The sequence below is a fragment of the Lepidochelys kempii genome, chromosome 17, assembly GCF_965140265.1.
Source record: "Lepidochelys kempii isolate rLepKem1 chromosome 17, rLepKem1.hap2, whole genome shotgun sequence".
Taxonomy (NCBI): Eukaryota; Metazoa; Chordata; order Testudines; family Cheloniidae; genus Lepidochelys; species Lepidochelys kempii.
The window spans coordinates 1,973,760-1,997,645 of record NC_133272.1 but is presented as its reverse complement, the minus strand read 5'-3'; the positions used below and the strand labels follow the sequence as shown (position 1 = coordinate 1,997,645).

The following is a 23,886-nucleotide window of genomic DNA, read 5'->3' as shown; positions in this document are numbered from 1 at the left end:
TTCGTTCTCAAGTCCCCCAGAAGTCGGATGCTAAGTGCAGGGTCGGACCTGTTCACTCCCAGCAACTAGTGAGGGGGCTGGAGTCCGCCCGCAGCCAGGGCAGAGCTGCTCGGCCGTTCAAGCTCCCTGGGGCCTGGGGTGCAGGCTGGGAGCTCCTGAGGCTTGGTGTGGATGGCCAGGGGCCACGAGGCTCTGGCAGGGCTTTCAGGCACAGCTGACCTGTGACTGTCTTGGAGCTTTGCTTCCCACTCGCTCCTATCCCCGGCGGCCCTCTTAGCCCGTCCTGAACAGAAGTCCCGTGCTGGAGCCCTGGCTCTGTTAGTTGAGGGCCCAGCCGTGGATGATCTCCTGGCCCCAGTCCCTGCAGCTGCCTGCCCACTCCAACCCTACGGCTGTTAGTGCAGCTAGTGCGCTGGGGCTGGGGAGAGGAGCCAGGGCCAGGCCGCGTGGGGCTTGCAATGTTTCAAGTGCCAGGTGCTCCAGGAGAAGAGGTGCCCAAGGAATCTCAGCCACAAATCTCGGCTTGTTTGGAGCAGATGGTGCATGCCAAGTGCTCGGGCGCCGTAGGCTGACCCACCTGTCTGCTGCTCAGCATAATCACCCAGAGAGACGTGTCCCGGCGTGAACAGTCGGTGAGTGGAGTCGAGCAGTGAAGCCCCAGCCTTTGGGCTCAGGCCGGCTTGGCATGGGGTTCAGCCTCTCAGACGGGGCCTTGTACCCCTGTCACAGTCACACGTGGCCCTTGCCTGCCTCTCTGCCCCCCTCAATTCACCCACACGACGGCTCCCTCCCACCCCTGCTGCACCAGCACCCACTTCCTGAGTGGGCAGCCTCAGCCCCATCCATCCCTGCTGATGCGGTAACAAGGCAAACACCCTGCAGAGACCATGGTGCTGGGCCAGGTCTGAATGCCCCTGGGCCAGGCCCTGCTTCCCCTGTTCCTTGCCATGGCCCCTCCAGTGCGTCCATAATCCCCATGCTCCTGTTGGGGGCTGGGCGTTTGCCACAACGCAGGGTGGGGTCTCACCAGGAATGCGGATCCCTGGGGCCTTGCATGACAATGGAAGAGCCCCGGCTGGCAGCATCTCCTGCCTCTCTCCCCAGCACGGGCAGCCCAGCTCTTCTCCCAGGCCCGAGCCCCCCTGCTTTGTCTCCACGCCTGCAGCAGCTGGGCGCGTTCCAGGTCCCTTTCCTGCCTCCCCTAAGGTAGCGCCCGGTCCGTGCTCGCCTACTGTCTCACCAGGGGCAGGTCTTGGTGGTCCGTCACCCCACCCCAACTTGCCTGCTGCCTCGTGGCTCCTGCTCGTGCTGCTGGTCGGAGTCAGTTTGGGCATCTCCGTAAAGGGGTAATTAGGGGTAATCAGCCCCCCACGCCCTGCCCCGCTCCCTCCTAGCCCAGAGCAGGGGAATGGGGCAGGCAAGGGGCACGTGGCAGAGGGAGGGAGGTGGAGGCTGGGCAGGTCTGGAGCGTGGTGGTGCCCTGGGCTGGGGCTTTGGGGGTGCTGAGCCAGGAGAGCCTGCTGGCCCCATAGTGCTGTGCTCCAGGCCCCTGGGCCGGCCCTCACTTGCCCCACCACGACCGTCTGCCTGGGGCCCAGGCCTGCCCTACTGCCCACAGCAATTCGCGCTGACGTGTGTCGTCTGCTGCTTTCCCCCAACCCCATTTCCGTCCCCCACGGCTCCTGGACGTGCCCAGCTGGGCTCCTCCCGTTAAGGCCGTGCTGAGCCGCATGCCCCAGCCCGGTTCTGCCTGGCTCGGGGGGAGGGCGGGCAGCCCGTCCTGCCCCGCGGGCTCTGGGGTGCTCCCCGTGGGCGGCATGCCGGGCCGGCGATCCCCCCACCCCGGCTGGAGCCCAGCTGGCTCCCCACCCCCCCAGGCAGGGCCCCGAGTCCCCTTGCTGCTGTTGTCACTTCCCCGATTGCCTCTGCCACGGCACATGAGTGCAGCCGCCTGCCCAGGGCTTCATTGCTGCCAGCCTGGCGGGAGCGGGATGGGGGCCCTGGGCTGCCTCTGCATGGCCCGTGCTGGCGTCCGAGCCCATGGGACAGAGCAGGCTGGGCTGGCCAGGACCCCCGGCATTCACCTGCACAACCCCTGGCACGCTGCCCCCTGGCCTGGCCCTGCACTGCCCGGTCCAACCTGCCTGGTCCCCCCCAGCACGCTGCCCCCTGGCCCTGCCTAGTCCAACCCGCCTCCCCACAGCATGCTGCCCCCTGGCCTAGCCCAGCCCTGCCCGGTCCAACCCGCTTTCCCCCAGCACGCTGCCCCCTGGCCCTGCCCAACCCTGGCCCTGGCCCTGCATTGTTGGATCCAACCCCACCCGCCATGGGCTAGGGCAGCTCAGCCCCCGTGCAATGGGTGGGAGGGGCTGGCCCAGCCCTGCCACCTTGGCTCCCCCTGGCTCCCGGCCTGCCCCCCTTTCCGTGTCCCGCCCCCCTGCTCTCTATGGAGGGTGTTTGAATCATTTATAAATCGTAATAAATATGCAGATAAGAAGCAGGGTCTGGGAGCCCTCGGGCAGCTGGTGTTAATTATTTAAAGTTATGGTAATTTGAAGGAGCTGTTCATTTGCATAATCGCACTCATAATCTCTGCAGCACGGTGCCCTGGTGTATGCTGGGTAGCAGAGGACCGGCCCAGCCTCAGCCCCTTCCCTGAGCGTTACCGCTGGAGGGCCTTTGGCTAGGCTGGGAATGGGCACCCAGAGGCCACCAGCAGCACCCACAGCCTGGCTGGAGACACTGCTCCTCACTTCCTGCCCCGCCTCCTTGCTGCAGGGCCCCCCAGCTTCTGCCCTGCGCTTGGAAGGGTCACTGAACTGAGAGCCTGGGCCCTCACCCCCCCCCATCTTGCCCCCCTTCAGTGGGGGGAAGTGCTCACCACCACCAGGAGGGGAGTTGGACATCTATGATGAAGAGGGACTGTTCTTAATGTTTCCTCTGAATAGTGTGGGGGTGCCTCAGTTTCCCCTAGGCAGTTCTTAAGTATCTAGGTGGTGGGGTAAGGGTTTATGATCCTTGCAGAGCCCTGGAGGGCAGGTGTGTGCATGGGTCTGCTCACAGAGAATGGCCAACACTCTGTTTCCTGGCCACTGATGGCCTGGGCCCTTCCCCCCTGCAAGATGAGAGCTAAAGGGTTGGAGAACAAAGGAATCAGGTGACCTCCTGTCCCGGGGAAAGGGACAAAGCCCAGAGGAGGAGGGGCTGGAGGGAGTTTCAGTTTGGGGCTGGCTGGTCGTTGTGGTTCTCCAGGATATCAGCTGCGAGACCCTGTTGTGGGGTGACTGTCTTTTTGGGACAGGATCCAGGCCCTGTTCCTGTAACTGCCGAGGGTTTGAATTTGAATCCAGGGAACCAATCGGTGGAGAGGGAAACGGTCAGTGAAAATGCAGATGACCTGGCTGGCACCGGGGAGGAGCTGCTAGGCTTGGGCTACCTGCCTGCATGTAACCAGACCCCTGGGGCTGGGTGGGACAGAGAGATGCTCCCCGCCCCCTTGCACACTGGAGATGGGGCTCAGGCTGGCTCTGATGCAGTGAGGAAAGCAGTGAGCTCGCTGCCTATCCCCACTGGGACAGCAAGGGCAGCGCTGAGCACAATGAGAGCTGAGACCCCAGCTGAGTGGGGGGAGACACAGGCTGGGCAGGGGATCTCTTGGGAGTGGCAAGGTGCTTGGTAAGGAAAGTCTGGATGAGCCCAGGCAGCCTTGTGAGCTGATGGCTGTGTCTAGTCAGCAGGGTGGGAAGGCGAGGAGAGTGGAAGATGAGAGTCCCTGGACCTTACCTGTTAGCTGGGTGGAGAATTGGGACAGTGAAGGAAATGGGTCTCTGTCTGTCAGGGGTATTGACTTGCCTGTGGAGGGAGCTACCCTGATCTCCAAGCAGTTGTCTGTGACCAGCCCTGTGTGCTGGGACAAGGGGAGAGAAGTCCCAAGCTGTGTGTCTGGGAAAGGAGAGGGTGTGTCCGGCTCTTCTTTGTCTGTGGAGCAGACAGAAGGGGCCTTTCAGCCTGTGATGGTTGAGGGTCGTGCAGGTGTCTCAGAGCTGGTTCTGGATTCAGCTAAAGCCCAGGAAGGGAAGGGCCCTAAGTTTGTGTCTGCTCGGGAGAATGGCCCTGTAATTAGGTCGCATCCAGTTAGGGTCTATGTAAAATCCCAGAGCCCAGACAATTCTGGTGCTTGTATTTTGCCTGTTGCTAGTGTGTTGTTGGGAAAGGGTGGAGCAACTCTGTCTGATCAGGGTGAGATCCTAGCCAGGGCACAAGGAGAGCAGAAAGGTGATTTGATCCTGTTACAGGTTTCCACACCCTCAGAAGGTAACAAGAAGGAAAAGATTCCTGAACTTGTGTGTGGCAAAGGGAAGGAGAATGCTTCTGACCTTTCATCTAGGAAGTCTGTAAGTTTGCCTGAAAGGGGATTGTCTAGGAATCCACTGGATGGGCCAGAGGTAATTCTGGATGTAAGGAAGACCCAGAAACAGTCTGTTGTTGCTCAGGAAAGTGTTCCTCTAGAGCAAGCCCTAGGTGAAGAGGGTAAGGGCAGAATTTCTGTGAAGGGTGAATTGTTGCATAGAAAAGCCCCTGGGGAAAGGAATCCTCATGGTTGTCTGTGCAAGCAGTTTACCGCAACTGAAGGATGTGAAAGTGATTTAATCCAGAAAGTTTCAGTTTCTAACAGCCAGAAATTTTCTGTTGTGAATGGATCCACTGACTTTCCTGTTGCGGGATCCAGTGTGGATAGCTTTGAGAAGGCCTCAGATGGAGTGAAAGCTGTTAAGAAAGTTAAACAGTCCTATAACCAAGTGGCTGTGTTTGGCCAGCTTGTTGGGGAGACAAGGTTGTGGAGAAAGGGATGTCTCCATGCTGATTCTGTAAATGAGCAGTATGTGGCCCAGGTCAAGATGGGGGCTCTTAACCAAGAGAGCCTAATTGCAGGCCTCCAGACTGGAGCACTGGGAGAAGACCCGATCCCAGTTTGACCCCCTGGGGTTTTGGGGTGGCAAAAGGGCACGGGCCGCATAAACCTTCCCACATGTGGCATGAAACTGGAGTTGTCAGAGTCCCCGGGCGATGCTTTGGAACAGCTCCCTACGAAGCCAGGCAGGACTCTGGGGAAGTCTCCTTTCTGTGAGCAGCCTGTCTGCAGGACACACAGCTCACACAGCTTCCACCTTCCTGGGTCTGACCTTGGAGCATTCAGCATCCTCTGCCCCTTAATGCGCTTCCCCCAGTGAGTCCACCCAGGCGGGGTCCTGGCGAAGCCAGAGGGTCCTGCCCCCCAACTCCACAGTCAGACATGACTCTCAGCCAGCCAGTAAAACAGAAGGTTTATTAGATGACAGGAACATGATCTAAAACAGAGCTTGTAGATGCAGAGACCAGGACCCCTCAGCTGGCTCCATTTTGGGGGGCAGTGAGCCAGACAACCACATCTGCCCTTCACTCCATGTCTCCAGCCAGCCCCAGACTGAAACTCCCTCCAGCCCCTCCTCCTCTGGGCTTTGTTCCTTTCCTGGGCCAGGAGGTCACTGAATTCCTTTGTTCTCCAAGCCATTAGCTCTCATTAGCTTGCAGGGGGGAAGGGCCCAGGCCATCAGTGGCCAGGAAACAGGGTGTCGGCCATTCTCTGTGTCCAGACCCCTGCACACACCTGCCCTGTAGGGCTCTGCAGTGATCATACACCCTTACCCCACCCCCTAGATACTTAAGAACTGCATAGGGGAAACTGAGGCACCCCCACACTATTCAGAGGAAACATTAAGAACAGTCCCGCTTCATTACACTGCCCTCAGCCAGACACCCAGGGCGAGGCCGGGCTGTCCCCATGCAGGACCTGGCCACGTGTCCCTGCAGCCAGGCATGGCAGGCCCAGCTGCAACCTGCCTGGTCCATGGGGCTGTGTCCAGGCTGGCGGCTGTGGGGAGTGTTGACCTGGGAACATAGCAGGGGCATTTCACTGGGGATGGGAGACCTGAGAGCCTGTAACCTGGGCCAGGAGGGGGAGGTAACACCTCTGCCCTGCCCCGGAAGGTGGACAAAGGCTGCAGGAGAGAGCCTGCTGGGGAGTGTTTCAGTTTGGGGCTGGGTGGAGGAACACAGGGAACCCCAGGGCTGGGGTCTAAGCTCCCTGCCCCCCAGAAGGACTTGACTGAGGGGTCCTGGGTGGCTCTGTTTTGGACTGTGTTCCTATTGTCCAATAAACCTTCTGTTTTACTGGCTGGCTGAGAGTCTCAGTGAATCCCAGGAAGAGGGGTGCAGGCCCCGGACTCCCCCACGCTCCGTGACAGCAGCCCTGAGCCGGTGCAAAGGCCCCGGCCTCACGTGATCGATTGGAAACAAATGGGGCAGGCTGGGCGCACGCCGCCATAAAGCCAGCCCTGCACTAATGCGCTTTCATTAAGTGGGAGCGATCTAATGATAATAAAATGGCACATTTAACATTAAAACATTTCACTTGCCCCCTAAGCGAGTGTGTCGCTCCCGCTCAGACAGCTCCATCTTCATGAGCCTGACAAGGCCGAGATGAGCTTGGGCCGAGTGGGCCCCCTGCACAGCGAGCGCGGGGTGGGGGGGCCCCAGCCACGTCGCTCCTGCTGAGGAGACCGTTTTGTGTGTGGGGCCAGGCCGGGGGCAGCTCAGGCTCCCTTCCAGGGTGAGCTTGGGCCAGCTCCATGGAGGAGGCACCTTGCGCCCAGGGCTCGCTGCTGGCTGGGCATGGAGCGAAGTGGGGCCAAGGTGGGCGTTAGGGTCTCATGGCGCCATCGGTCGATCTCCGAGTGAGCCAGAGACCCCCCCACCCGTCTGCCAACCTTCACCCAGTGTGGTGGGGCTTGTTCAACTTGCTGGGGCCCAGGGAGCCCCCAGTCCCCTCCACGCCGGCCGCGGGTGAGAGAGAGAGCTGGTGCACGGGGGCTGGCTTGCCAGGTGTTTATTGGTTGGAACAGGAGCGGGGAGCCCCGTGTTCCCCTTGTCTTGGGGCTGTGTATGCCCAGCAGGGGGGGATGCTGAGACCCAAACAAACAGGGGAACAGAGCCTGGGCCGAGGGGGTGACCCCTGCACTCAGCTCGAGCATCCGGGCTCAGCCAGAGCTTGGGGGCCAGTGACGCTGGTGGCAGAAGCCCCTGGGCCCAGCGCAGGGCAGGCTACAGGGCAGCGGGGGGCAGGGCTGGGAAGCGTCGGATGCCAAACGGCTCCATGGTGTAGGACGGCTCCTCCCCCACACTGAGTTGGCACAGGAGCTTCCCGACCACCGGCGCCAGCTTGAACCCGTGGCCTGTGTGGGCAGAAGTGCAGAAACTCCAGTCAGCTGGGAACGGCCGCCCCGAGAGCAAGCCCTGGGCTGCGGGCACTGCCCATGCTCGCCTGCCCCCGGGGGCTGGCATGGTGCTCGGCCACCCCCCACTCCCCACCCCAGCCAGTGTCCCTGGGAACACCCGGGGGGCCCTGCAGCTGGGGGAGGGGGGTCTGCACCACACCCGCCCCGTGGGGTGGGACCAGCACTGGGGCAGGGCTGAGCAGTGGCAGCAGATTGAACGGGGCCTAGGGATGGGGCAGGGGGACCGCTGGGCCATCCCAGCCCTATGGGGAACACCCCGGTCCTAGGCAGCCGTCCCCGGCGCTGCTTTGGCACTGGGAGCAGGTGCTGAGCCCCTGCCCGACTTACCTGAACCCCCCCCCACATCCTGCCCCGCTCCTGCTTACCCAAGACCCCCCCCCCGCATCCTGCCCCGCTCCTTCTTACCTGAGAATCCCCTGCCGCCCCACCCCCACTTACCTGAGAACCCCGCCCCAATGACGATGTTGCTGAACTTGGGGTGCCGATCCAGAACGAAGTCTTCGTCTGGGGTGTTCTGTGGGGAGCCAGTGCGTGTGTCAAGGAGGGGAGAGCCTCACCAATTCACAGTCCCCAGGGTGGGCAAGGGGGACACTGGTGCCCTGGCTCCTGCCGGAGTGGGGAGGGTCTGGGAGCACACGAGTGACTTTGGGAGCCATCGCCTGGCCTGTCCATCACCACCCATGTGGGGCATGAACTGGGAGCAGGTGTCTAAGCAGAGGCCAGGCTGCTGGGGAGCCAGGACTCCTGGGTTCTAGCCCTGGCCCTGGCAGGGGCGTAGGGGCTAGCAGGTTGGGGGGGCAGGGGGAGTTGGGAGCCAGGACTCCTGGGTTCTGGTCCTAGCTCCAGGCAGGGGTGCCCATTTGAGCTGGCAGGCCCTGGGAGGGGAGGGGAGTTCTCAGGCCAGGTCTCCCAGCTGCCCCTCACCGTGTACATGCAGTGCTCCACCACGGCCGGCTCCGGCACCAGGCCTGGCAGGTACTTGCTGACGAAGTCCTGGAGCACCTGGATGTCAGGCAGGCCTGAGGCCTCGGGCGGCCGGTCGCGCTCTTCAGGGTCTGCCGGGCTGCCAGAGTGATAGCAGATCTGGGGCGGTTTGAGGAGGGAGGGTCAGGCCAGCCCTGCTCCTTCCCGGCCAGCCCTGCTCCTTCCCAGCCAGCCCCCGCCGAGCACCCCTGGGCTCCCGCCCACCGCCCCGGCCCCCAGGCTCCCTCCCCCCGGAGCTCTGCACTCACCCCCACCCCCCGCAAGGGCAGGGTTGGCAAAGCCTAGGGCTGCATCAGGCCGGGAAGCGCCCATATCTTGCCTGCCCCCCAACAAAGTGTGTGGAGGTGCGTGCAAGGGGGTGGGTGTGTGTGTGGGCGGGTGCGCAAGCTGGGCCACCCTCCCTGCTGCCCCATCTCACCTTCACCAGCCCTGGGTACTCATTGGAGGGCAGCCCGTAGATGTGATGGGGGTCGCAGATGGCCAGGAAGCAGGGGAAGTGCGCGGAGACCCCGTAAGCCCCAGGGACCTTCTCCTTCCAGTAGCAGACATTGATACGCAGGGTCTGCAGGGCGGGGCACACATGGATCAGTCCTCTCCTCCCTGCCGGGCAAGTCCGGGAGCTGGGGAGGATGCGGGCGAGAGGGATGCGGCTCCCTTGGGGGTGGCGGGTGGCCGGACCCACTACCAAGCACTGAGCACCGGCAGCAGAGCTGGCAGGAAGGGTGGGAGGCCAGGTCTCCTCCTGGCTGGCGCCTGGCGCCCTGTGCCCCTATGCCTACCCTGACCCAGCTGAGCTCCTAGGCCAGTGCCCCCCCTGCCCCGCCCCGCCCCGGTGCCACGTCTCAGAGCAGCTCCAGGCAGCGACTGCAGGGCTCTGACCAACCACACAGCGACCCCCGGGAAGGTGCGCTCGCTCCACCCAGCCCTGTCTGCACAGGCATGGAGCCCTCAGGCATGAGCCCCACGTGCACTGCCAGGCGTGCGCAGGGACACGGAGCCCCACGTGCACTGCCAGGCGTGCGCAGGGACACGGAGCCCCACGTGCAGTGCCAGGCGTGCGCAGGGACACGGAGCCAGGCACGTGCACTGCCAGGCGTGCGCAGGGACACGGAGCCCCACGTGCACTGCCAGGCGTGCGCAGGGACACGGAGCCAGGCACGTACACTGCCAGGCGTGCGCAGGGACACGGAGCCCCACGTGCACTGCCAGGCGTGCGCAGGGACACGGAGCCCCACGTGCACTGCCAGGCGTGCGCAGGGACACGGAGCCAGGCACGTGCACTGCCAGGCGTGCGCAGGGACACGGAGCCAGGCACGTGCACTGCCAGGCGTGCGCAGGGACACGGAGCCCCACGTGCACTGCCAGGCGTGCGCAGGGACACGGAGCCCCACGTGCACTGCCAGGCGTGCGCAGGGACACGGAGCCAGGCACGTGCACTGCCAGGCGTGCGCAGGGACACGGAGCCCCACGTGCACTGCCAGGCGTGCGCAGGGACACGGAGCCCCACGTGCAGTGCCAGGCGTGCGCAGGGACACGGAGCCCCACGTGCAGTGCCAGGCGTGCGCAGGGACACGGAGCCCCACGTGCAGTGCCAGGCGTGCGCAGGGACACGGAGCCAGGCACGTGCACTGCCAGGCGTGCGCAGGGACACGGAGCCCCACGTGCAGTGCCAGGCGTGCGCAGGGACACGGAGCCAGGCACGTGCACTGCCAGGCGTGCGCAGGGACACGGAGCCAGGCACGTGCACTGCCAGGCGTGCGCAGGGACACGGAGCCCCACGTGCAGTGCCAGGCGTGCGCAGGGACACGGAGCCCCACGTGCACTGCCAGGCGTGCGCAGGGACACGGAGCCCCATGTGCAGTGCCAGGCGTGCGCAGGGACACGGAGCCCCACGTGCACTGCCAGGCGTGCGCAGGGACACGGAGCCCCACGTGCACTGCCAGGCGTGCGTAGGGACACGGAGCCAGGCACGTGCACTGCCAGGCGTGCGCAGGGACACGGAGCCCCACGTGCAGTGCCAGGCGTGCGTAGGGACACGGAGCCAGGCACGTGCACTGCCAGGCGTGCGCAGGGACACGGAGCCCCACGTGCAGTGCCAGGCGTGCGCAGGGACACGGAGCCCCACGTGCACTGCCAGGCGTGCGCAGGGACACGGAGCCCCACGTGCACTGCCAGGCGTGCGCAGGGACACGGAGCCAGGCACGTGCACTGCCAGGCGTGCGCAGGGACACGGAGCCAGGCACGTGCACTGCCAGGCGTGCGCAGGGACACGGAGCCCCACGTGCAGTGCCAGGCGTGCGCAGGGACACGGAGCCCCACGTGCAGTGCCGGGCGTGCGCAGGGACACGGAGCCCCACGTGCACTGCCGGGCGTGCGCAGGGACACGGAGCCCCACGTGCACTGCCGGGCGTGCGCAGGGACACGGAGCCCCACGTGCACTGCCGGGCGTGCGCAGGGACACGGAGCCAGGCACGTGCACTGCCGGGCGTGCGCAGGGACACGGAGCCAGGCACGTGCACTGCCGGGCGTGCGCAGGGACACGGAGCCCCACGTGCACTGCCAGGCGTGCGTAGGGACACGGAGCCCCACGTGCACTGCCGGGCGTGCGCAGGGACACGGAGCCCCACGTGCACTGCCGGGCGTGCGCAGGGACACGGAGCCCCACGTGCACTGCCGGGCGTGCGCAGGGACACGGAGCCCCACGTGCACTGCCGGGCGTGCGCAGGGACACGGAGCCAGGCACGTGCACTGCCGGGCGTGCGCAGGGACACGGAGCCCCACGTGCACTGCCGGGCGTGCGCAGGGACACGGAGCCCCACGTGCACTGCCGGGCGTGCGCAGGGACACGGAGCTCCACGTGCACTGCCGGGCGTGCGCAGGGACACGGAGCCCCACGTGCACTGCCGGGCGTGCGCAGGGACACGGAGCCCCACGTGCACTGCCGGGCGTGCGCAGGGACACGGAGCCCCACGTGCACTGCCGGGCGTGCGCAGGGACACGGAGCCCCACGTGCACTGCCGGGCGTGCGCAGGGACACGGAGCCCCACGTGCACTGCCGGGCGTGCGCAGGGACACGGAGCCCCACGTGCACTGCCGGGCGTGCGCAGGGACACGGAGCCCCACGTGCACTGCCGGGCGTGCGCAGGGACACGGAGCCAGGCACGTGCACTGCCGGGCGTGCGCAGGGACACGGAGCCCCACGTGCACTGCCGGGCGTGCGCAGGGACACGGAGCCAGGCACGTGCACTGCCGGGCGTGCGCAGGGACACGGAGCCCCACGTGCACTGCCGGGCGTGCGCAGGGACACGGAGCCCCACGTGCACTGCCGGGCGTGCGCAGGGACACGGAGCCCCACGTGCACTGCCGGGCGTGCGTAGGGACACGGAGCCCCACGTGCACTGCCGGGCGTGCGCAGGGACACGGAGCCCCACGTGCACTGCCAGGCGTGCGCAGGGACACGGAGCCCCACGTGCAGTGCCAGGCGTGAGCCAGTGGTGGAAGTGAGCTGTGCATTCTGGGTTACAATCCTGTGCTCTTGCTGGCAACGCCCCGCGTCCCCCTGGCACAGCCGGAGCCAGCCCTTACCTGGAGAGGCAGCTGCAGGCCCAGCGGGGCCAGAAGCTTATTGGCCCAGGGGCCGGCTGTAATCACCAGACTCTTGGCTTGGTACACCCCTCCGCTGGTTGTCACGGTAACCACGACCCCCGGCTGGATGTCAGTCACCTGCTCGCTGTCGCGCAGGGCTCCCCCGCACCGCCGGAACCCGTCCTGGGGAGGGAGCCCACTCAGCCTGGGGCCGGGGGAGCAATGCCGGCTGGGCCAGGCCCCAGGGGTCGAGAGGTGCAGCTTGGTGCTCAGCCCCTGCACAGTGGGTGGGAGCCCGGCTGGGGACCCCTCATTCCTGGAGCCAGAAGGCAGCAACAGGGCCAAGCCAGGAGTGCGCTGGGGCCCCCCCGGGCTGCTGGCTGCCCATGGCCTTGCAGAGATGGTCCAGAGGGCACATGCCTGCCCCGGCGAGCCACCCCCAGGGAGCATACCGGGGATGGCAAATGCCACATGGTAGCACCCACGGGCGTGGCTGAGAGCTGCAGGGGCAGAGCACTAGGCGTTCCCCACCGGTGCAGGGACTCCAGCTGGGCCCCATTCCGTGTCTGTGGCAAGCGTGGCTGTTGGCCCAGCCAGAGCTGTCCCAGGGGTTGCAGGGCCTGGAGGCGATGCTGTCAGTACCCCCATCTCCTGGGGCCGAGCCCCCGGCCCCTGGCTGGAGAGAAGCCACGCGCCCCAGGCCCAGCCCGGTACCTGAACAGCCCGGAGTGCCCTGTCCGCGTAGAGGACCCCTGCCGTGCGGTCTGACACGCCCGCCTCCCCGCAGTAGGGCCGGATGCCGGGGAAGCGCCCACGCAGCGACTCCGCGGTGAACAGCTCGCTGGGGATGTGGTGCTGTGCCAAGGTCTGGCAGAAGCGCTGGAATTCGGGGTTGGTGTTGGCCGCCAGAACCAGCAGCCCCGTCTGCCTGCGGAGATAGGCCCGGGGAACAGAGCGTTACGGCACTGGGCAGTCGCTGCCCACGTCCCAGCCAGCTCCGGCCCCGCGTGGGCGTGCCACGAGCCCTCTCGGCCCTGCCTGGCCCAGCCCAGCTCCGGCAGTCTGGGCCGCGGAGCCAGAGAGCGGGGCGGTGACTTGCACAGGGGCCCCCAGCAGGTGGGTGGCAGGGCAGGAGACGGGTCCTGCCCACGCTGCCAGGGAAGCTGACTGCAGAGACAGCGTGTCCATATTCCAGCATCGCTGGGCTTGTGGGCAGGCTGCCACCCCTGCGGGCGGCTGTGGTTCAAAACCAAGGGTCAGGGGCCAAGGGGCCAGGCTGTGACGGTGCCAAGCGCCACCCACCAGGAGCTGCCTGAGCCACCATCGTCAGAGCAAGTGAGGGGGGAACCTGCAGGGCCCAGCTGCTAGCTGGGGGAGCCGGGGCTGGAGTAGCAGGGGGATGAGGGCACTGGCAGAGCTGGGGGGGCCATGTTGGTAGCTGGGGGGGGTGTTGGGACTGCGGCAGGTCATCCCGTGGCCACGCAGGGAGCCTGGCCTGGATCCCTCCCGTCACTAAAGGCCACAGGGGCGATTCCCGCCCTTCCCGGCGGCTGGGCAGTGCCGATTCCTGCCCCCAGCAGGTCGGGGCGGGGCGGGAACCGCAGCTGCTGCTGCCCCAACAAGAGACTGGGTCTGAGCCTCTCCCCTGGGCCACGCCATCAGGGGAGATCCCTGAGCACTGCCAGCCCACGGGACAGCCCAGCCCCTGTGTGGGGAACAGGCAGGGCCCGGTGGGGTGAGGCCAAAGGATCTGGGAGTCAGTCAGCCGGGGACGGCGGAAGGGGCCTTTCTGCCAGGCTCCCGCCTAACGAGATTGATAGCTCCATTAGCTCTGACCCTGGCGAGATGGGGAATCGTTTATGTGCTTCTTTCCTTAATGGCTCATCCTTTATAGAGTCAGATAAATTACCGGGAGTCCGTCTCGCCCGCCATGCGGCCTGCTGCCTTGGGAACCAGCCCCCGACCACTGTGCTGGGTGCCCCCAGGGCAGGCTGGAGCAAGGGCAAGGGGTGGGCGGATGGTGGGCGGCCCCGCGAGTCGCTGCCCCAAACACTCGTCCTGGACAGAGTACAAAGCCTGGCTTGGAGCCCAGGGAGACTGAGTCTGGGGCTCCTAGGCTGATGGCTAGTGGGCTGCCACCGCACCTGTCTGCGGCGAGCGTGTGTGTGGGGTGCAGGGCTGCGGGTCGGGAGTGAGGGGTACCGGCAGAGCTGGGGGCCCAGGGCTGGGCTAGCAGGGGCTGCGGGCCGGAAGTGAGGGGCACCGGCAGAACAGGGGTAATGGGGTGGTGTCACGGAGTCCCTGGGCGATGCTCTGGAACTGCTCCCTACGACGCCAGTCAGGACTCTGGGGAAGTCTCCTTTCTGGGAGCAGCCTGTCTGCAGGACACACAGCTCACACAGCTTCCACCTTCCTGGGTCTGGCCTCGGAGCATTCAGCCTCCTCTGCCCCTCTGTGCGCTTCCCACAGCGAGTCCGCTCAGGCGCGGCCCCTAGGGAAGCCAGAGGGTCCTGCCCCCCAACTCTGTAGTCAGATGGGACTCTCAGCCAGCCAGTAAAACAGAGGTTCATTAGACAACAGGAACATGGTCTAACACAGAGCTTGTAGGTGCAGAGAACCGGACCCCTCAGCTGGGTCCATTTTGGGGGGCAGTGAGCCAGACAACCACCTCTGCACTTCACTCCATGTCCCAGCCAGCCCCAAACTGAAACTCCCTCCAGCCCCTCCTCCTCTGGGCTTTGTCCCTTTCCCGGGCCAGGAGGGCACCTGATTCCTTTGTTCTCCAACCCTTTAGCTCTCACCTTGCAGGGGGGAAGGGCCCAGGCCATCAGTGGCCAGGAAACAGGGTGTCGGCCATTCTCTGTGTCCAGACCCCTGCACACACCTGCCCTTGAGGGCTCTGCAATGATCATACACCCTTACCCCACCACCTAGATACTTAAGAACTGCCTAGGGGAAACTGAGGCACCCCCACACTATTCAGAGGAAACATTAAGAACAGTCCCACTTCGTCACATCTCTCCCCCCTTCGAGATCGAACTGAGCAGGGTCACTTTAGCCATTGACCTAGGGAAGTTCGAAGCCACCAACATTCCCATGGATGCCCCAGCATCTCTCCCATTCCTTGGTAGGAGTTACATCAGGCCCTTCCAGTTTCACGCCCTCCCTTACGTCGGGGGTGGTCGATAGCACTCACAGGCTGCATGTGGGAAGGTTTATGCAGCCCGTGCCCTTTGGCCACCCCAAAACCCCAGGGGGTCAAACTGGGATTGGGTCTTCTTCCCAACAAGCTGGCCAAACACAGCCACTTGGTTATAGGACTGTTTAACTTTCTTAACAGCTTTCACTTCATCTGAGACCTTCTCAAAGCTATCCCCCCTCGGTCTTTCAACAGGACAGTCAGTGGATCCATTCACAACAGAAAATTTCTGACTGTTAGGAACTGAAACTTTCTGGATTAAGAGGAACAGCCGTGTTAGTCTGTATTCGCAAAAAGAAAAGGAGTACTTGTGGCACCTTAGAGACTAACCAATTTATTTGAGCATGAGCTTTCGTGAGCTACAGCTCACTTCATCAGATGTTTACCGTGGAAACTGCAGCAGACTGCAGTTTCCACGGTAAACATCTGATGAAGTGAGCTGTAGCTCACGAAAGCTCATGCTCAAATAAATTGGTTAGTCTCTAAGGTGCCACAAGTACTCCTTTTCTTTTTCTGGATTAAATCACTTTCACACCCTTCAGTTGCAGTAAACTGCTTGCAAAGACTCCATGAGGATTCCTTTCCTTAGGGCTTTTCTATGCAACAATTCACCCCTCACAGAAATTCTGCTCTTATCCTCTTTAACGAGGGCTTGCTCTAGAGGAACACTTTCCTGAGCAACAACAGACTCTTTCTGGGTCTCACTTATATCCAGAATTACCTCTGGCCCATCCGGCGGATTCTTACACAATCCCCTTTCCCGCAAACTGACAGACTTCCTAGATAAAAGGTTAGAAGCATTCTCTTTCCCTTTGCCACACACAAGTTCAGGAATCTTTTCCTTCTTGCTACAGGTTTCCACACCCTCAGTAGGTAACACAATCACATCACCTTCATGCTCTCTCCTTGTGCCCTGGCTAGGATCTCACCCTGATCAGACAGAGTTGCTCCACCCTTTCCCAACAACACACTAGCAACAGGCAAAATACAAGCACCAGAATTGTCTGGTCTCTGGGATTTTACATAGACACTAACTGGATGCGACCTAGTTACAGGGCCATTCTCCCGAGCAGACACAAACTTAGAGGACCATTCCCTTCCTGGGCTTTAGCTGAATCCAGAACAAACTCTGAGACACCTGCACGACCCTCAACCATCACAGGCTGAAAGGCCCCTTCTGTCTGCTCCACAGACAAAGAGCCGGACACACTTTCTCCTTTACCAGACACACAGCTTGGGATCTCATTCCCCTGGTCCCGGCACACAAGGCTGTTCACCAGACAACTGCTTGGAGATCAGGGTAGCTCCCTCCACAGGCAAGTCAATACCCCTGACAGACACAGGAACGTTTCCTTCCCTGTCCCAATTCTCCACCCAGGGACACTCATCTTCCACTCTCCTCGCCTTCCCACCCTGATGACTAGACAAAGCCACAGCTCACAAGGCTGCCTGGGCTCATCCAGACTTTCCTTACCAAGCACCTTGCCGCTCCCCACAGATCCCCTGCCCTGCCTGTGTCTCCCCCCACTCAGCTGGGGTCTCAGCTCCCACTGTGCTCAGCGCTGCCCTTGCTGTCCCAGTGGGGGTAGGCAGCGAGCTCGCTGCTTTCCTCACTGCATCAGAGCCGGCCTGAGCCCCCTCTCAGGTGTGCAAGGGGGTGGGGAGCATCTCTCTGTCCCACCCAGCCCCAGGGGCTGGTTACAGGCAGGCAGGTAGCCTGAGCCTAACAGCTCCTCCCTGCTGCCAGCCAGGTCATCTGCATTTTCACTGACCATTTCCCTCTCCACCGATTGGTTCCCTGGATTCAAATTCAAACCCTCGGCAGGGCAGGGCCTGGATCCTGTCCCAAAGAGACACAGTCACCCCACAACAGGGTCTCACAGCTGGTGTCCTGGAGAACCCCAACAACCAGCCAGCTCCACCCCTCCTGGGTCTGCACAGGGATCCGGGCCATAGACAGGGCGAGGGGCTTCATCCCTGGGTTCTTCACCCAGCTCACACAGCCCCATAGCATCTGAGGCTGCACCACCCAGGGCCTGACAACAGTTTTCTCTCTCCCAGGATCTCGCCACCCCAGAAATGTCTCCCCATTGATCATCACCTTCTGCTCCCACTGGGGGTCCGAGGGGCCTGGCCCCAGGAAACTCCACACAGACATATAGGTTGGGGTCAGGAGTGGGATCCTGTCCACCTCCCCACCCATCTGGATGATGGAGTCTATGGCCTTGGGACCCAGCAAGGGAGCTAGACACTGGGGCTTTTCCGCAGGGTCCCCCTGGTTCAAATCGCCAGCCTGCTCAAAGGCAGTAAGGTGGCATCCACATCCCCCCCGCCTTAACCAGGGGCAGCAATTTAGTCTCGAGGTTCCCTGCGGAACTGGCCCCCCGGGGTCTATCCCCACTCACCCCTGGGGGGTCCCCTAGCCATCCCCGCTCCCCCACTGCCAGTTCATGCTGCTGCTGCTTCTGCAGCTCTTTCTCGGGCTCTCGCTGTCTCCCACGGTCCTCTTGCTCCCTCGGACTCAGCTCCAATCCCGTCCATCTCCGATCCCCCGATGGGGAACCCGATCTTGAAGACCCCCGTCTGGTCGGGGACAGGAGTCTTGGCGGTGCCTGGCTACAACTCCAGCTGCTCCCAGATCCTGCTATAGCCCCATTTGGGTCAGGAATCTGTTCCTTCGAGCGGTCATCCTCCTCCAGCTGCACGATTAACTGTGCTTTGGTGAACTTTCCAACGCTCAACCCTCTCTTTCTGCACAGGGTTCCGATGTCCTTCTTAAGGAGACAGTGACAGGCCATCACTCCGCTCTTCCCAAGGTGTTGTGGACTCACCGGCCTGTGTGCTCTCAGCTCCCCACGGTTTCCAGGGAGAACCCCTAGTGTGCCAGCCCTTCTCGAGGTCACCACCTCTTTGCCAGGGTTGAGCTGCAGACTCCTCCGCCCCTGGGACTGCTCGCTGCAATCCCCCGGGGGACCCTGTGACTGCAAAAGTCCTTCTCTCTCCCAGGGCCAAGCCGCAGGCTCCTCCGCCCCTGAGACTGTTCATCGCAGTCCCCAAGGGGACCCCATTACTGCACAGTCCTTCTCGCTGGTCACACACTCCCAGGGGTTAACTGCCCCCCGAAACTGCTCCTCTCTGAGCCTTCAGCATGCCTGGTCCTCGGCAATCCCCCTTCGTGTTACTGCTTCCCAGTCACTTACTGCAGGAAGCGCCATCCACGGGGTGCAGTACATCCCACCGCTGCCACCAGTTGCCACGGAGTCCCTGGGCGATGCTCTGGAACTGCTCCCCATGAAGCCAGTCAGGACTCTGGGGAAGTCTCCTTTCTGTGAGCAGACTGTCTTCAGGACACACAGCTCACACGGCTTCCACCTTCCTGGGTCTGACCTCGGAGCACTCAGCATCCTCTGCCCCTCTGTGCGCTTCCCCCAGCGAGTCCGCCCAGGCGGGGTCCTGGGGAAGCCAGAGGGTCCTGCACCCCAACTCCGCAGTCAGACAGGACTCTCAGCCAGCCAGTAAAACAGAAGGTTTATTAGACGACAGGAACGTGGTCTAACACAGAGCTTGTAGGTGCAGAGAACAGGACCCCTCAGCTGGGTCCATTTTGGGGGGCAGTGAGCCAGACAACCACGTCTGCCCTTCACTCCATGTCCCAGCCAGCCCCAAACTGAAACTCCCTCCAGCCCCTCCTCCTCTGGGCTTTGTCCCTTTCCTAGGGCAGGAGGTCACCTGATTCCTTTGTTCTCCAACCCTTCAGTTCTCACCTTGCAGGGGGGAAGGGCCAGGCCATCAGTGGCCAGGAAACAGGGTGTCGGCCATTCTCTGTGTCCTGACCCCTGCACACACCTGCCCTCTAGGGCTCTGCAAGGATCATAAACCCTTACCCCACCACCTAGATACTTAAGAACTGCCTAGGGGAAACTGAGGCACCCCCACACTATTCAGAGGAAACATTAAGAACAGTCCCACTTTGTCACAGGTGGTCTGGGTCTGGACTGGCAGGAGTGCTGTAGATCACGTGATCGCAGCCCCTGGGAGCAGTCGGTTTGTGCGGTGACATCAGCAGGGCACCCGTGCTCCCTTGTGGGGTATGTCCCAGTTCTCCATGAGTTTGCCCTGTGCTGAGGGGGGGCTGTCTGTAGGAGGAGGGGAGCCCTGGGTCAGGTGGGCAGTGTTGCTGCATGCTGTTCAGTGGCTGCCATGTCCCACCCCAGAGGTGGCTGCGGGTGGCTGGCAAAGTCTAAAGCCAGGGAGTGCGGGAGCTGATAATTCAAGGCAATCGGACATCCCTGAGCTTCGGGCTGCTCAGCCCCTGACCTGAGCCCCGGGAACAGGCCTCACTGGCTCCCCTGCTGCAGGTTATTTCCTTCACTGGGCCAGGCCAGGGTCTGGCTGAATCACCCGCTTCCTGGGGCATGAGCTGCGGCTCTGCCAGGCTGGGAGTCCACAGACTTGTCCAGCAGACCTGCCCCCGGCCTCCCCACAAGCGCCGCTGGCACAAGGGCACCTGGGCCAGGGACTGCCCTGGCTACACAATGCCTAAGGAAGGCCAAGACACGTGGGGCTGGAGGGTGTGAAGGAGACGGAAGGGGGTGCTGGGATGAGTGGGGGGGGGCCAGGGAGGGGGCCTCGCTGCGAGAGCCTCCCGGGGCTGGCAGGAGGGGCTGCCCCTGGCCTCACTGCTGTGCCCAGCATGGCTCTGCCCTAGACAGCAGGCTTTGGACCACGGCCTAGGCTGGCTGCCTCCTGCCCCACATCCTGGCCGCTCGGGGCCTGTCTCTCCAGCACAGGTGCGCTGGGGGTGGGGTCTGTGGCTCCACCCCAGGCCAGGTGGGAGTGCAGCCACTCCGCCAAGGCCCTACTCAGCACCTAGCGGAGCAGACCCCTTCCTGAGCAGGTGAGTGGGGGGCTGAGCGCGGTGAGTCCTGGTGCAAGCCCATGGGTCCTGGGGTTCCTGCAGGGCTCTGCTGGCCCTGGGCTTGAGAACTCCTGTGGGCTGGAGCCAAGCCCTGCAGCCCAGCCCTGGGCCATGCTGGCTGGCTCCTAGGGGCAGGTTCTGGGACCGGGACACACTCCCCAAATGCTGAGGCTCCCGCGGTGGTGTAGGGGCTCGCCCTGTGGGCTCTGCCCCAGGGATTTCCCTGGCTGCAGTGGGGGGCTCTGCATGCTGGCATGTGGGGGAAGGGGTTTCTGAACCGCTGTCAGCCCCGTGCCAATGTTCACAGGTGGGCTGCCACCTCCCTCCTGGGATCTCTGTCCATCCCCAGCCCCTACCAGTCCCCTGGCCTGTGGGGCCGTGGCCCAGAAGGAGGGGGTGGGGGGCAGCCTCACCTCTCTGACAGCAGCTGAGCAGTCAGCCAAGGACCGGGGACGGATGGAAGTTGATCATTTGTTTCCCGCTATCTGTTAACATGGCCTAGCATGGGGCTGCTGCTGGGCTCCCCCTCTGGGAGGGGGTCCCGCCATGACCCCTCCAGTGCTCAGCTCCCCAGCGTCACCTGGGGGAGGCTTACGTGGGCTGCTGGCAATGTGTAAACAGGGGTCTGGAGCCGAAGCCAGGCTTGTACAGGGGAGTAAGGAGCTGTAGGCTCTGTCCTAGGGGAGCACTTCTGAGCCCCGGGAGCTGGCTGGGCCCAGGCAGGGCACCGTCCCGTTCAGAGCACGTGGCCAGTAGCCGCGCGGTACCACTCCCGGGAGATCCGTGGCTGCTCGGGTTCAGGCAGGTACCAGAGCCGCGCAGGGCTGGGGGCTGGTTGAGCAGCGAGACCCTCGTGCACTTAGCCAGCCTGCATCCGGGTGGCACCGCCAATCGGGATTGCTTGGCTTGGCTCCGGCTCCGCCTGTTTGTTGCGGTTGGCCAAAGGAAACAGGGTCGCGCTGTCTGGGGCCCGGGCCTGGGGGGGCTTGTTATCGCTCAGACGTGGCGGCTGGTGGCTCGTGCTCAGTGCCAGGGACTTTGCCCCTTCTGCTGCTCTTCACTGGGCCCCTTTGCGCTCGCTGGTCTGCAACGGGGCCGGGCCCATCCCTGCTCCTGGATCTTGGCTGGACGCAGTCCTGTGTCTCCCACACCCGGCTCCCTTCCCTGTGCTGACAGCAGCCGAAGCCTGGAGGGGTTACTAGCCTCTCCTCTTGGCCGGGGTGGCCTGCACTCGGCATGCCTCGGGTGGGCTGACACAGAGCCCCGCATCTCTTTCCCATTGTGCTCATGGGCCAGGCCCAAGGCCGTCGGGTGGGGGGATTGATCAATCTGCACCCACCAACCGGCTGTAACTGCGGTGCAGGCCCCCGCAGCGAATGGAGACGCTGCTGAATCTCCGGGGTGGTAAAATCCTGCCCCTGCCCTAACGTGGGGCTGAGCCACTCCAGCAACAACCCCTTAATGCTCCGCTTGGTTCCAAAGGGGTCCCTGGTGTCGGCTACTCTGGGGCAGCCGGGGCCCTTCCTTTCCATTGATTGCAATGTCTGGCCAGAGAGCCTGGGGGTGAGTAACCCGGCTGGGCACCAGGGGCCAGGGCCTGTGGTTGGCTGCCCTTTCCCCAGGCTCCCATACCAGACTGGTGGCCCTGTCGGCCGGGGCCTGGCGTGCGTGGTGCTAAGGGTGGGCTGTGGGGCCAGCTGGCCTGGCATCGGCCCGGCTGCTGTTTGGCTGGGGCCCAGCAGCGCCAATAACTGCTGAGCGGGGCAGCCGGGGCCCTGTGCCTCCCGGCCCCTCAGTTCTGAGGTGTCAGGGCTGAATTTCCGCCAGCAGCCCCCCTTGCCAGGGACCGAGTCCCCGGCGGGCAGCACGCCCTCCCCCTCGCGGCACCTCACCTGTACAGCGGGGCGCCAGCCTCGGCTTCCAGCTGCTCCCATAGGCCGTAGCTTTCTGCCATCATCTGCGTGTAGTGCTCCTGGGCGTAGGCGTGGCGGATTATCCGGCTCTGGCCGTGGGAGCTGCCTCGGGAGTGAGGCAGGGGGAACTACCAGGACAGGAGGGGCAAAGGGAAGGTTCGCTGGGGATCCCGGCCTGCTGTGGGGATGCTGGTTCCCTCTCCCTGCCCTGTCTGCAGTGCTGCCCGGGTGCACACGCCTCGGGTGCACGCCCCTGGGCTGGGGCAGGGCACCCGTCCCCTCCTGGAGCTGTGCTCTCTCCCCATGCTGCAGGGGAGGCTGGGGGCAGCAGCCAGGCGTGGTGGGCAGAGGGACCTGGACTAATGGTGCACCTTCCCCTCTCTTTGCCATCGCTTCCTGAGGGTCTGGGTTCCAGCTGGTCTCTGCCCTGGCTGTGGGGCACCCCCTGGGCACAGCTGGGCCACACGACCCTGCCTGGCTGGTGCCATTGCTCAGGGGGGGCTGTGAGGGCGAGGGCTGCCTGGGAGCTGCCCGCTCCGTGGGGAATGCAGTGATTCCACCCAGCACCTCTGGCCAGTGCTGAGCCAGGCGGGGTCCTAGGTGCCAGGTGGGGTCATCTTGCCACTCCAGTCACTGATCTCCCCAGCATCACACAGCGCCAGCCGCTGCCCTCTCAGATGGCAAGTGCTCGCTCCTGAGAGCCCCTGGTGCACGGGGGCTCTGCCCCCGAACGGCTGTTGGGGGGCGGGTGAGGGCGTGGCAGCTCTGTGCCAAGCGGGCGGCCGTGTCGCAGCGGTGGGTGGATGTTGCGGTGGGTGGCCCGGGCTCCCGGGGGCTCCAGGAGAGGTGGTGGGGCGTGTTGCTGCGTGGGGAGTGGCGGGGGTGTTGCGGCGGAGACTCCAGGCTGCATGGGCAGGAGGGGGGGCATCATCACGCTCTGTCACCGTGGGGAGGGGGGGTGTTTAGCTCAGCCGTGGGGTGAGGCCGCTCTGGGGTGCGTGTGCAAGGCGCACGACGGCTGGGAGGATCGTGTGTTGCACCAGGAGCAGACCAGCCAGGCCACGCTGCTTCTCCCTGCAACTTGGGGAGTTGCTGAGAGCTGCTCACGGGGATGTTCCCGGCAGGATCCGAGCCCAAGGGGTCAGGGGTGTTGGGAGAGCCGGCTCTGCGCCTGGCCCAGCGGGCAGCCCTCCCTGATCTCTTGGGACAGCTGCGTGCAGTGGGAACGGAGCCACGTCTGCCTGGGGGCAAGGCGGGCATGTGGAGAGCGGTTCCTGGCTGCCAGCCTGTAACTGGGCCTTGGAGAGGGGCCCCGCATGCCTCCCAGCTGCAGGGACCCCACCTGGAGAGGGGGGCGCAGGGGCTTAGCTCCCCGCCGCTCTGGGGGCTGGGCTGGAGCCTCCAGTGGAGCAGTGCTGTGCAGAGCTTGTGTCTGGGACAAGGTCCGTCCTGCCAGCTAGCTGTCGCCAGGCAGAGCCCGGGTGTCTGTGGGGTCCCGGTGCACGGCTGCCGGAGGGCGCGTTCTGGCTCGCTCCTGTGTGCACCCAGGGCTGCAATTGGAGCCTGCGGGGCTGTGTCTGCCCTGCAGTCCTCCCCGGAGCGGCGCGTCGGGGTTGGGGGTGGTACCTGTTCCAGCAGGAGGGTGTCTCTGCCCCGCTTGGCCAGGTGGTAAGCAGTGAAGGACCCCTGGATCCCGGCCCCCACCACTATGGTGTCGTAGAGGGAGCTGTGGGGCTCGCCCGCAGCTGCCATCTTCAGCCCTTCTCCCGTTGCAGGGGCCTGGGACCTGAGCCAGGAGCAAAGTTCAGTCAGGCGGGGAGCCGTGTGGAGCTGACTTCCAGGCCTGCCTCCAGCAGCCAGCACTGGTCCTTGGGGCTTCCTGGCTCCCTGGCATGTGCCCCGACTGGCTGGTCTGGGCCCCCGCCTGCTTCCACCTGCCCTGGAGCCTGGAGC

At 64.0% G+C, this 23,886-nt stretch overlaps 1 protein-coding gene across 3 annotated transcripts; it reads right to left on the bottom strand.

The window, feature by feature from the left end:
* Nucleotides 1-4,535: 4,535 nt before the first annotated feature.
* PIPOX (pipecolic acid and sarcosine oxidase) lies at nucleotides 4,536-23,856 on the bottom strand. Of its 3 annotated transcripts, none has more exons than XM_073315416.1 (8): nucleotides 23,560-23,852; nucleotides 21,913-22,061; nucleotides 12,618-12,831; nucleotides 11,904-12,086; nucleotides 8,737-8,880; nucleotides 8,259-8,417; nucleotides 7,773-7,848; nucleotides 4,542-4,767 (listed from the first exon to the last, which is right to left on the bottom strand). In XM_073315416.1, the coding sequence occupies exons 1-8, from the start codon at nucleotides 23,683-23,685 to the stop codon at nucleotides 4,595-4,597; spliced, it is 1,224 nt and encodes a 407-aa protein (XP_073171517.1). In that variant the 5' UTR covers nucleotides 23,686-23,852; the 3' UTR covers nucleotides 4,542-4,594. The 3 variants fall into 3 exon arrangements, with proteins under 3 accessions (XP_073171519.1, XP_073171517.1, XP_073171518.1); XM_073315417.1 differs by lacking the exon at nucleotides 4,542-4,767 and adding an exon at nucleotides 6,911-7,271 and having other exon boundaries at nucleotides 23,560-23,840; XM_073315418.1 differs by lacking the exon at nucleotides 11,904-12,086 and having other exon boundaries at nucleotides 4,536-4,767; nucleotides 23,560-23,856.
* Between the last annotated feature and the right edge of the window lie 30 nt (nucleotides 23,857-23,886).